This window comes from Heterodontus francisci, chromosome 20 (genome assembly GCF_036365525.1).
Source record: "Heterodontus francisci isolate sHetFra1 chromosome 20, sHetFra1.hap1, whole genome shotgun sequence".
Lineage (NCBI taxonomy): Eukaryota > Metazoa > Chordata > Chondrichthyes > Heterodontiformes > Heterodontidae > Heterodontus > Heterodontus francisci.
Genome location: NC_090390.1, coordinates 50966169 through 50978453, shown reverse-complemented (window position 1 = coordinate 50978453; position 12285 = coordinate 50966169). Strand labels below are relative to the sequence as shown.

Here is a 12285-nt window from a genome sequence, read left to right as displayed (position 1 = left end):
CTTGTAAGAAATACAGTACTATTTTTTAATTGATCTGGTGTGTTATGTAGCAACTTATTCCCATATTTTATCACCGTCTGTAAGAGCAGCCCACTAAATTCTACTAGATCCTTTTTTCCAAATTATGTATGCCTAATTTATACTTTATAGTCAGCATGTACTATAAATAATTCATTAATGGCAACTTTATCTCTTCCCCCTCAGATACTCTATATCATAGCTGATAAACATATTGGCACCTGCATTCATGCAGCCCTTCAGTGCTAAAGGAAGACGCATCTGAACATTCTTAAATATTCTTTTGTCGCATATCAAGCTAAAAGCCAAACAGGTCATATGCAAAAAAATATATTTCACTCAAACAAATCAAGTGATTTGAATAGTTAGTTAGCATTTAAAAAGTAGAATTGCTCCCAGACTTTAGTCCATACTGTGCTTAGTTCAATTTGTGAAGCAATGTGAAGGAGGAGCCCTAATTATCTATTTGCTTGCTCCTTTGAATGTACCCTGAAAACACAAACATAGTGCAATATATTCCAGCTTTATCTCCTGATTGAAAGAGCTGAAGGAACAGTCAGCTCTGATCAACAGAAGAAACAATGCAAGTACAGCATAAGTTTAAAAAATAAAATTAAAGGCAAGTATATGAATGCAGTGATACCACAGAAGCACAAAAGAACAACTGAAAAACCATCTCAGTGGGGTACATGTTGCAATAGCATTGGCAATGCATTTTTTGGGGTGTTATGAGGAGAATCACAATGTTGTGCCTGTTTTGAGCTTTATTTAAAGATGGCATTCACAATATTGTTGGGCAATCCACAGGCGAATGAACTGTATCTCCGAAGACAAAAAGCAAGTCAGTTTTGTTCATTATGTGCTTAACCCTCAGTTTGCCAGCTGTTCACAATGATAGGTTATATATGATAGGTTATATTTTCTGATCCTGCCATTGATACAAATTATTTGCTTTATGTGAGTTACTATGTTTGACGGCCTTTCCACTAAATTGCAAATCAAAGTACTGTTGTTGGAGCGTGAATTACACAGCCACAGGGAGTAGTTGAGTCAGGGACCATTAGGTCTTTTAAGGAAAAAGATTAGGTCAATGGGATTAGGATTGAACTGGTCTAGCAAAGATACAAGCACAGTAAGCAAATTGCTTCCTTCTATGCTGTAAATATCAATGGTGCAGTGGTTTAGTTGATATTGAGTTTAGAAATGTATATATAAATATTCATAAAATCATAAAATATATCTATTCTTTTGTTAATTTTGTTAAGTGGTCTGAACAGCCATGTGCAGCTCACCTGAATCAGAGAGATGGATACCAAGCACAGACCCAAGGTCAACTGAAAGAACAGCTTTACCAGGAAATTATCCATTACTTTGATAAAGGAAAGGTAAAAAGCTTTTGCAATATCTACATGAGATAATGTCATTGCAAAGAGAATGTTTACAATTGCAATATTCATATTGCCTAGGTCTGACTTCATATTGTGGAGTCACCATATTGCAAATACCACAAAAAATCTTTTATATAAAATGATGCATTGCATTAAAAAATCATACTCTCACAAATGTACGCACTAAGTAATCAGTAAATTCAAGTATGCCAGATACATCCTTGTATGCAGCAAAATCCTTAGGCTTCCAAATTCTTGGGACGCATTCTTCGACCTAGGTACAGCAGAAAACCACTGTTCACCCTGTCAAAAACTTCCTGTCAGGCATGCTAGCACCTGGTCTCAGTGCTGACTCAAAAGGAGCTTGTCTCCATTCAAGCACTGCATCCATAAGTTGAGATAGTGCCTCGTCTGTAAAATAAGCCCTCTTGAGTTTATGGTTCAGACATAGTTACTTGCTGCATCTGCTTTAACATATCCTAATTAAATAGCTGTTAAGCCACTTTAAAATGTTGAAACTAGCACCGTCATGTCAGTGAAGATTGGCTCTATTTTCAGTGTTGACTTGTACATCCAAGTGTTGAAGGATTGTTCCCAGTGGAAAACATAAGGGATTTCATGTGGTAAAATGTTAGTAATAATAATTCAAAAATAGGTACATTAATGTTCCTAGATTTAGTAGCAGAAAGCATTCCACTATTTCTGCAGCCCTTCAGCTGTATGCCATTTGATTGGAATTCTCTCACTTCAAACCAAGCTTAATCTAACTCATTTCCAAATTACAGCTGAAAGGCTAAAATAAAAGCAAAATACTGCAGATGCTGGAAATCTGAAATAAAAACAAGAAATATTGGAAATACTCAGCAGGTCTGGCAGCATCTGTGGAGAGAGAAGCAGAGTTAACGTTTCGGGTCAGTGACCCTTCTTTGGAACCGGAACTCCAGTTCTGAATAAGGGTCACTGACCCGAAACGTTAACTCTGCTTCTCTCTCCACAGATGCTGCCAGACCTGCTGAGTATTTCCAGCATTTCTTGTTTTTATTGCAGCTGAAAGGCTGTGTGGCCAAAAACGTATTCTGTCCAGTTCTAGGAGCACCTACATTTCCTGTACCAATTCATTTTCATGATCTGGAGGCACCATCCACCCCACCTCCTTCCCCACATATTTCTGAATATTAGCCTGCCCCCTAGCAGGGCCTAGCACTGACAGACAGAGCAGGGATGTGAGCCTCACAGGTCAGGAACATCTGGCTGCTAGTGGAGATCGACAGTTAGAAGTCCTGATTAAATGTTAACCATGTAGTTTTTGGCCCACCTCTGGTACCCCATGGATGCTGTGACTTTGCAGATTTCAGGGGGAAGTCACAGTACTGTGTTTTTTGCATGCATCTGTGCTGTGGCGTCTACCCAGCATCGGATACTGAAAGTGAGGTGAGAGGCTGGATATTTCCCCATCCATCTCATTGCCATTGCTCCAAGTGACCTGCACCTACTACAGGTGCAAGCCCAGCTCTGCCCTCCCAGCTTTCCCAGAATTCCCAAAGTAATTTAAAGGGTTGGAGACCCAGTCATCCAGATGTTCACTCTCATCCTAACCTTCGTGCCCAGGGAACTGGGGGCAAGTGTCAGGAAAATCATTCCTTATGAGACAACATGTTAGCAGTTAAGAGCCCTGTAGCTAAAGCAGAATTATTACACAACAACAATTTATATTTATATAGTGCCTTGAATGTAATAAAGGAACTTTACAGAAGCTGTGTAAAACAAAGTATGACACAAAGCCACAAAAAGTGATATGAGGTCAGATGAACAAAAGCTTGGCCAAAGAGGTAAGTTTAAGAAGTGCCTTAAAGGAGGAAAGTGGGGTGGAGAGGTGTAGGGAGGGTATTCCAGAGCTTAGGGCCTAGGCAACTGAATGCGTGGCTACCAATGGTGGAGTGATTAAGATCAGGGATGCACAAGAGGCCAGGATTAGAGGAGCGCAGATATATTGGAGGGTTGTGTGGCTGGAGGATATTACAGAGTTAGAGAGGGGTAAAGCCAGTGTCGGTCAGCGAAAACAGGGGTGATAGATGAATGGGACAGTGTGAGTTAAGACGCGGGCAGCAGAGTTTTAGATGACCTCAAGTTTATGGAGAGTAGAATGTGGGAGAGCAGCCAGGAGTGTGTTGGAATAGTTAAGTCTAGAGGTAACGGAGACCTGAATGAGGGTTTCAGCAACAGATAAGCTGAGTTGGGGTGAAGTCAGGTGATGTTATGGAGGTGGAAATAGGCAGTCTTAGTGATGGCACGAATATGGAATCAGAAGATCATCTCGGGGTCAAATGTGACACCAAGGTTGCGAACAGACTGGCTTAATCTCAGGTTGTTGCCAGGAAGAGGGATGGAGTCTGTAGCTAGGGAGCAGAGTTTGGAGCGGGGACCAAAAACAATGGCTTCAGTCTTCCCAGTATTTAATGGGAGGAAATTTCTGCTCATCCAATACTAGATCTCGGATAAGCAGACTGATAATTTAGCAACAGTGGAGGAGTCGAGAGAAGTGGTGGTGAGGTAGAGCTGAGTGTCATCAGCAAACATGTGAAAACTAACACTGTGCTTTTGGATAATGTTGCCAAGGGACAGGATATATTCGAGAAATAGGAGAGGACCAAGGATAGATCCTTGGGGGACACCAGATGTAACGGTGGAGGAGCAGGAAGAGAAGCCATTGCAAGTGATTGTCTGGTAACAATTAGATAGATGAGAATGGAACCAGGTGAGAGCAGTTCCGCCCAGCTGGACAACAGTGTAGAGGCACTGGAGGAAGATGGTGCGGTCAACCGTGTCAAAGGCTGCAGATAGGTCAAGGAGGGAAAGTTTACCTTTGTTACAGTCACACATACTAAGTGCAGTACACTTGGATAATTAATGATATCTGCTAATTGAATTATTCTTAAATTGATATTTTTACTTCAATCTGCATCTAGTAGATACAATGTGGTATTTAAAAGCCTCTTGTTCTCGGGACATTTAACAGGCTCTGCTTCCATGGAGCTAAATTATGCTAATTAAAATACTTATATTCTTCCCACGCAATTTTGAGCTGGATCAGACTAGTTTTTTAACTGTCTCATTTGTTCAACTGCCAACACCGACATAATCATAATCGCACAATTTTTCATTGATTGTATAATAACATTAACAATTTAATGCCTTAAAAGGTCACATTTTCTATTTTTATGTGCACTTTACTGCATAATCAATTTTTTTTAAAATTAAGTTGCATATGAAGATACGTGGTAATTGTACATTGCCTAATTTATTGACTTTACATATTTTAAATACTAAATTAACCCCTGAACTGCTTTACTGTTTAATGGTTCCTTATCAGCAGGACTTAAAACAGAGGAGATTGAGGGGAGATTTAATAGAAGTGTACAAAATTGTGACAGACTTAGTTAGACAAGGAAAACTGTTCCCATTAACTAATGGTACAAGGACTAGGGGACACAGATTGAAAGTTTTGGGCAAGAGATGCAGAGGGGATATGAAGAAGCACTTGTTTATGCAATGGGTGGTAATGACCTGAAACCCACTGCCCACAAGGGTGGTGGAAGTGGAAACCATCAATGACTTCGAGGAAGTTGGATGGCTGCTTGAGAGAAATAGATTTGCAGGGCTACGGGGATTGAGTGGGGGAGTGGGACTGACTGGATAGCTCCATGGAGAGCTGGCATGGACTCGATGGGCCAACTGGCCTCCTTCTGTGCCATTAAGGACTCTGGAACTATTGTAAAACTGGAATATTGTGGCAAAAATTGTACATTCTTCCCTTGTGGAGAAATTATGGGTTATTGTAGATAGGTGTTGGTCTTTTATGTTGCTAAATCTGATTATTAAATTGTGATATTAAATATACTCACCTCTCCCTCCCTCCACAACACCCACCTCCACCACCTTCCCGGTTAATCTGTAACTCATCCCCTCTTTTCATTCCACTGCAGGCTGACACTTCTCTGGTCCCCCAAGCCCACCTTATACTTGTACCTCTTCTCCTCTAGCAGTTCACCCTGTCACATTTCTTCCTCTAATCAATTCATGCTAGTACTCTGCTTTTCATGCCTTCCCCACTCCCCACATATTTGACATTGACATTATTCTTGCTGTCTTCTTTCCAGTTTGCAGCATCACTTTTCTGAGATTCATCCTTCATCATCAGTCCCAACATCTGCCAACTGCTTCTCCCAGGATAGAATTTGCTGCATATTGTTGGAGGGAATTTCAATCTCTCAAAGTCATCACAGGATCAGGAATTTCTACCCATTGCATGCAATACTCAATCATATGGTCTAGAGTAGGGAACATTTCTTTTGGGCTGGGGTGTGGGACATGGATTTCTTGTGTTCTAACATAAGGATACAATTTTTCATTAACCCCACTCATCAGGTTATATGTTTCTTTTAAAAAAAAAAATTACATGAATCAGCACACCTCTACATGCCCTCCAGTAAGAATGAGTTGTCACCTCTATCAGTAACAAAATCTTCACTGTATTTTGCTGAACTTGGTAAATGCCCTGTTTGTTTACATATGTGATGTGATGGTGGAATGGCCTATCAGTCTATGTGTAAACACCAAGTTAACAGTCATGCAAAAGAAAAAGCTGGCCAGCAAGTCTAATCAAAAAAGTTCAATTGTTCACATGTATATTTTTTCTGTACATAATTTGTAAATTCTTTTAAACAATATGGTATCAGATGTATATTCCTTTAAAATCATTAAAGAAAATGTACACATCCATATCCTCTTGGCTTTCACTGGACTAGAAGAACCTGTTTTTCAGGAGCTACACAGCCTACAAAGGCCCCAAAATGGCAGGCAAGAAGCGGAAGCACACTTCCACTTGGATGTGCGCCACACACAATTTTGAGTAAGGACAAATGAAAGGCCATTGCCTACTCTTGAAGCAGGCATTGAACTTTTCAATACACAAATAAGGGCTCTAATGCCTGCCTGAGGTCTTAGTTCCAACATTGCTTTCTCTTGAGGCAGCCTATGCCATCGCAGGCCAATGGAAGCCTATAACAAAGAAGGTAAGTAACCTACCTGATTGTGATACCAGGAGGAGCAAGAGTGCACCTCTCAGCTTCACATTAATGGGCCCTTCCAGACGCCACCACTCTCGACCACTCCACCCCAATCTGCCACCCCACCTCCCTGATCTGCTAACACCCTGTGACTCCCAATCTCCAAACTTCCAAAATAAAAACAAAGTGCTGGAAATACACAGCAGGTCTGGAAGCATCTATGGAGAGAGAAACAGAGTTAACATTTCAGATCTATGACATTTCATCCAAACTTCAAATCCTGCCCTGTGCCTGTCTGTTTTATTGAAATTAAGTCTAATCTGATGGTAAACTGCAATGCATTCATGCTCTACAAGTAAAGTGCATAATGTAAATCTAAGATGTTTCACTCTCATGGGCAGGACGAAAGGCACACAGTTCTAAGTGTACAATGATTCCAGAAATTAATGTTTTTCTGGGCAGTGAGAATGGATGTTCAGAACTTTTACATTGTCGTTCAGAACTTTTACATTGTCATTCAGAGTAAATAAATGACTGCACAATTACTAGGGCACATATAATCAGAATTTTTGCTAGCAAGAAGAATTATTGAAGTGGAACATATAGACCTTGACATAACTGTTAAGTGCATAAAAGATTAGTATTCAGTATTTAGTAATGAGTAATTAAAAAACATCAAATACTTCTGCTTTGTGTGCTATTTTCTCTCCTTGTTAGATGTGGGAGGAGGCTATTTCTTTAGGCAAAGAACTTGCAGAACAATATGAAAATGAGCTGTTTGATTACGAGCAACTCAGTGAATTGCTGGTAAGATATTAAATGGCAGATCATGCAAAATACTTTGTAATTATTTTTTGCTTGTGTCAGCTGTTACTCATTCGAATTACTTTGTGGATCCTTTCTGCAGCAAAAACAAGCCCAATTCTATGAGAACATTGTTAAAGTGATACGAGCAAAACCGGATTATTTTGCTGTTGGATACTATGGTCAAGGCTTTCCTTCATTTCTTCGGGTAAGAGTTAGTTCACTTTTCGTTTTGAGATTGGTGTGGAGAACATTTTAACAACACTGTCAACAGAAATATTTTAGTTCATTTTCTCAATCTTCTGGTACTCATTTTACAGAGGGATTAATAGCCTAGCTGTTTCTGTTGTTCAGAATCAGAAATATTCCCAAGTAGTGAAAAGAAAATTGGTGAGAAGGAAAGTGTGTTATGAATAACTGACTCCAGCATTATATTACAAACCTCAAAATGATTATGGCATAGATGAATATTATAGCAGTTATAATGTATAATTATTTTGTAGTATAAACGTCTGAACAAGTTAAACAAGAACCAAATCATATTGAAGCCTTGCACATTCTCTAACATGAATTGTTCTTTTTCCCTGCCCCGAAAAATAACTGTCAAACCTGCTGTGTTGGTGCAATAGGCACATTCATTTCTGTGATGCATCATCAGCAATACCTTGACAAATTTGATGTTTATTCGTCAATTTTAATATTTAAAAAAAATCTTTTTTTGAGCACCAATATATATTAAACCTAAATCTTAACTTTATCATTATTTCCATTTGCCAAAAAAATCCTCTTTGTCTACTATTTTTTGAGTTGCTCAATGCTTTTATAGATATTCAGTACAGAGAGAAAGCAAGACCAGCACAGTGTTAGGATAATGAGTTCCTTCCAAAATTATTTAAAAGAACTATAGGCACACAAAGTACATACAAAAGAAGGTGAACTTGTGAATTTGCATTTGCTGAAGGAAGGGTCATTAGTATTTATCTCTAAGTTGTGTTATATCTGCATTTAGACATTTTTGTGAGAGCCACAGACTTCAACATTGCATTTTCCCATTCAATATTGCATTCAGAATTTGTTTTGACTTAAAACACACTAATTTACATATTTTTAAGCTCATTATCTCATGAATAGTGCTGACAGTTGCTCAGATAATTTTTTTAAAAGCTTTGTACAAGACCGAGCAACGAATCATTTTCAAGAAGTTGGCACAAGATTTTATATCTGTAATTCATGTTCAAAATGTATTTTTTTTTTATTTACCATCTGTTGAATGGTAGTTTTCTGTATTTTCGACCTGCCTACAAGTGATGACTTCTTTGGCCAGTAGGACATGCATAGAACACTTGGAACTCTGCCTATTCTAACCCTGCTAAACACATTTGTGTCATATCTCAAATCTTTGGGAGAATAAGTTAATCCCATATTCTCCTGCTCACATTACAACCACAGGTTATAGTTTACTGTATTGTTCTTGAAAATATCAATTCGATAACTTCAGTACTACCCATATTTAATTACCAATTTTGATAAAACAGGTAGCTTTTTGTATTTATTTTCTTCTGCTTGGGTTTCAGAAAGTTAGTACATGCAAAGTTTGTTTTCAGGAAGATACATTTGCATGTGAATTTTTTAAGCATGTATCTGGATGAGGAAAAACAAACAATAACTTGTATTTATATAGCAATTTTAATGTAGGAAAATATTGCAAAGTGCTTCACAGGAGCATAATAAGACAGAAATTGACACTGAACTAAACAAGGAGATATTAGGAAAGAAAATGCTTGGTCAAGGAGATAGGTTTTTGAGGAGGATCTTAAACGTGTAGAGAGACATGGAGAGACAGAGATTTGGGAATTAAATTCCAGAGCTTACGGCCTAATTGGCTGAAGACAAGATTGCCAGTAGTGAAGAAGAATTGAGTGGGGATGCATAAGAGTCCAGAGTTGGAGGAATGCAGAAATCCAAAAGGTTGTAGGGCTGGATGAACATAAGAAATAGGAGCAGGAGTAGGCCCCTCAAGCCTGCCCCGCCATTCAATAAGATCATGGCTGATCTGCCCCAGACCTCAACTCATGTGATGAGGTTATGTAGATAGGGAGAGGCAGTGCCATGGAAGAATCTGAAAACAAGGGTAAGAATTTTTAAATTGTGAGACATTGGTGGACCAGAAACCATTGTCGTTAAGTGTGCACAAGGGACTTTTGATGCAGGTTAGTTGGCAATGGATATACCTGTTCTTGTCTGAATATTCTATATTGTTAATTAGCATGCAAGCATAAATAGGCAAGGTAACTTTAAATTATATACTTTTAAAAGGGTCTGTGCAAAATAGAAAGCATCTATTTGTGGTGATATTTTATCTGTACAGTTTGTTAATGATATTACCACCCTCGAGCATACAAATATCACCATAGTATATTTTGTTCTGCAGTCATATTTTAGATATTTTAAAAATTCTTCTGAGTATTTCTGGTGCTGTTCATACATAGCAATAGACTTATATTAATAAGGAATTATGGAGATATCTATATAAGCATGGTGCAATTTTAATTCTTAATTATTTACAGTAGTTATAAAGCAAAGCATTGATACTTTAGATATTCTTATGTCCAGGAATTTAAATACAAACTGTGTGTCCAGCAGCTCTTGAGTCAAGGTATGAGATATGAGAATATAGATGATCTAATATCAGTAAAAGCTACCCAGGCCATGTATATTTTGCTAAATCTTAAATCATGAGTGTACTGTGAAGTTTGAAGCTGCTTCAAGCCTAGTTTTAATACAGTGGATTACTATAAATCTTGCATGTCCTGGTTGTAAGTTAGAAAGTGCACTGTATCCTTTGCATCAAAATGTATATGTTAGATCCAATAAATGTTAATCCATAGAAATGGTTTATACCAGGGTCACATGAGAAGCAGCATGTTGATATGACTACTCGAATGATGTTGCACTGGGTGAATGCACTGTATGGCTGAATTGGTGACATATTGACATTCAGAAAATGTTTCAGATTGCTGAGTGTAGTACTCAGTTTTCAATTTGAAAGGGGGAATATCTAAATTTTCAAGAGAAGATTGTGAAGGCTGCCTATCCACCATGAATTGACTGAAGGTGAGGAAATATGGCTGGTTTTGTAAATGATCAGTTTCAATTTTTAAGATACACTAATATTTATATATGTCTAAAGAGTGATGGTTTTTGTAAGTTACATTTAATATTACATTATTTTACCTTTTATTTTGTGCTAACTTCCAGAGAGTCACATATAACAACAACAACTTGTCTCTAATAGCACCTTTAACATCATAAAACATCCCAAGATGCGTCATAGAGACCTTGTAAAACAAAATATGACACTGAGCCACGTAGAGAGAGATTAGGGCAGATGGAAGTAGGTTTTAATGAGTGTCTTAAAGGAAGAAAGTGAAGCAAAGTGATTTAGGGAGGTAATTCCAAAGCTTCGGGCCTAGGCAGCTAAAGGCACAGCCACCTATCGTGGAGTGATTAAAATCGGAGATGCTCAAGAAGTGGTATTAGGGGAGCACAGATATCTTGAAGCACTGTAAGGCTGGAGGAGATTACAGAGATGGGGAGGGGCAGGTCATAGAGGGATTTAAAAGTAAGGATGAGAATTTGAAAGTCAAGGGGTGGTTTAACTGGGAGCCAGTGTAAGTCAGCGAGTGCAGGGTTGATGGGTGAACGAAGACTTGGGGCCTGAACGTTAGGTTCCACCAGAGCCAGGAAGGAGGCAGATGGGTGATGAAAATAGCGAAGCCAGCCACCGTGCTAGTTTCCTGGTGCCGTTCCTGCTGCCAGCGAGTTTCGTCAGGGCAGGAGGAGGCTAGCCCTGAAAATTCGCCAATTCCCAAATGAGTCCAATTAAGGCAGTGAAAGAGCTCATTGAGAGCTCGTAGAGGGCCATGTTGGAGATTTTGTCTGGGGCACATGGACTGCATTCTGGGTCGTGCCAGACCAGGTGCATGGAGGCGGCTATACAGCAGGGACCCAGTCATGGCTGCCCCAAGAAATTAGGTGGGTGCATAATAGAATCATAGTATAGTTACAGCACAGAAGGAGATCATTTAGCCTGTCATGTCCGTGCCAGCTCTCTGCAAGAGCAACTCGCCTACTCCCATTCCCCACCTTAGCACCGCAGCCTCACAGCTCCAGCGACCCGGGTTCGGTTCTGGGTACTGCCTGTGTGGAGTTTGCAAGTTCTCCCTGTGACGGCGTGGGTTTCCGCCGGGTGCTCTGGTTTCCTCCCACAGCCAAAGACTTGCAGGTTAATAGGTAAATTGGCCATTGTAAATTGCCCCTAGTGTAGGTAGGTGGTAGGAGAATTGTGGGGATGTGGTAGGGAATATGTTATTAATATAGGATTAGTATAAATGGATGATTGATGGTCGGCACAGACTCAGTGGGCCAAAGGGCCTGTTTCAGTGCTGTATCTCTGTATGACTCTATGATCTTGTCCAATTCTCTTTTGAAGCCATGATTGAATCTGCCTCCACCACACACTCAGGCAGTGCATTCCATATCCTAACCACCTGCTGCGTAAAGTATTTTTTCCTCATGTCGCTGTTGCTTTTTTTGCCAATCACATTAATTCAATGTCCTATGGTCCTGGATCATTCCACCAATGGGAACAGTTTCTCCCTATTTACTCTGTCCAGACCCTTCATGATTTCAAACACCTCTATCAAATCTGCTCTTAATTTTCTTTCCTCCAAGGAACAGCCCCAGCTTCTCCAGTCTCCCAGAATTGGTCACAATACTCCAGTTGAGGCCGAACCAGTGTTTTATACAAGTTTATCACAACTTCCTTGCATTTGTACTCTACTTATAAAGCCCAGGATCCCGTATGTTTTATTAACTGCTTTCTCAACCTGCCCTGCAACCTTCAATGATTTGTGCACATATACCCCAGGTCCCTTTGCTCCTGCACCCACTTTAGAATTGTATCTTTTAATTTATATGGCTTTCCTCGGTCTTCCTACCAGACTGAA

General features: G+C 39.5%; 1 protein-coding gene across 2 annotated transcripts in view; it reads left to right on the top strand.

Moving 5' to 3' along the window:
* dock1 (dedicator of cytokinesis 1) overlaps positions 1 to 12285 on the top strand; it is a 744225-nt gene that overhangs the window by 650750 nt on the left and 81190 nt on the right. For both annotated transcript variants that reach the window (XM_068052738.1, XM_068052739.1), the window contains exons 38-40: positions 1284 to 1403; positions 7190 to 7279; positions 7380 to 7484. In XM_068052738.1, the coding sequence (XP_067908839.1) occupies positions 1284 to 1403; positions 7190 to 7279; positions 7380 to 7484 (315 nt within the window). The remainder of the gene's footprint in view (positions 1 to 1283; positions 1404 to 7189; positions 7280 to 7379; positions 7485 to 12285) is intronic.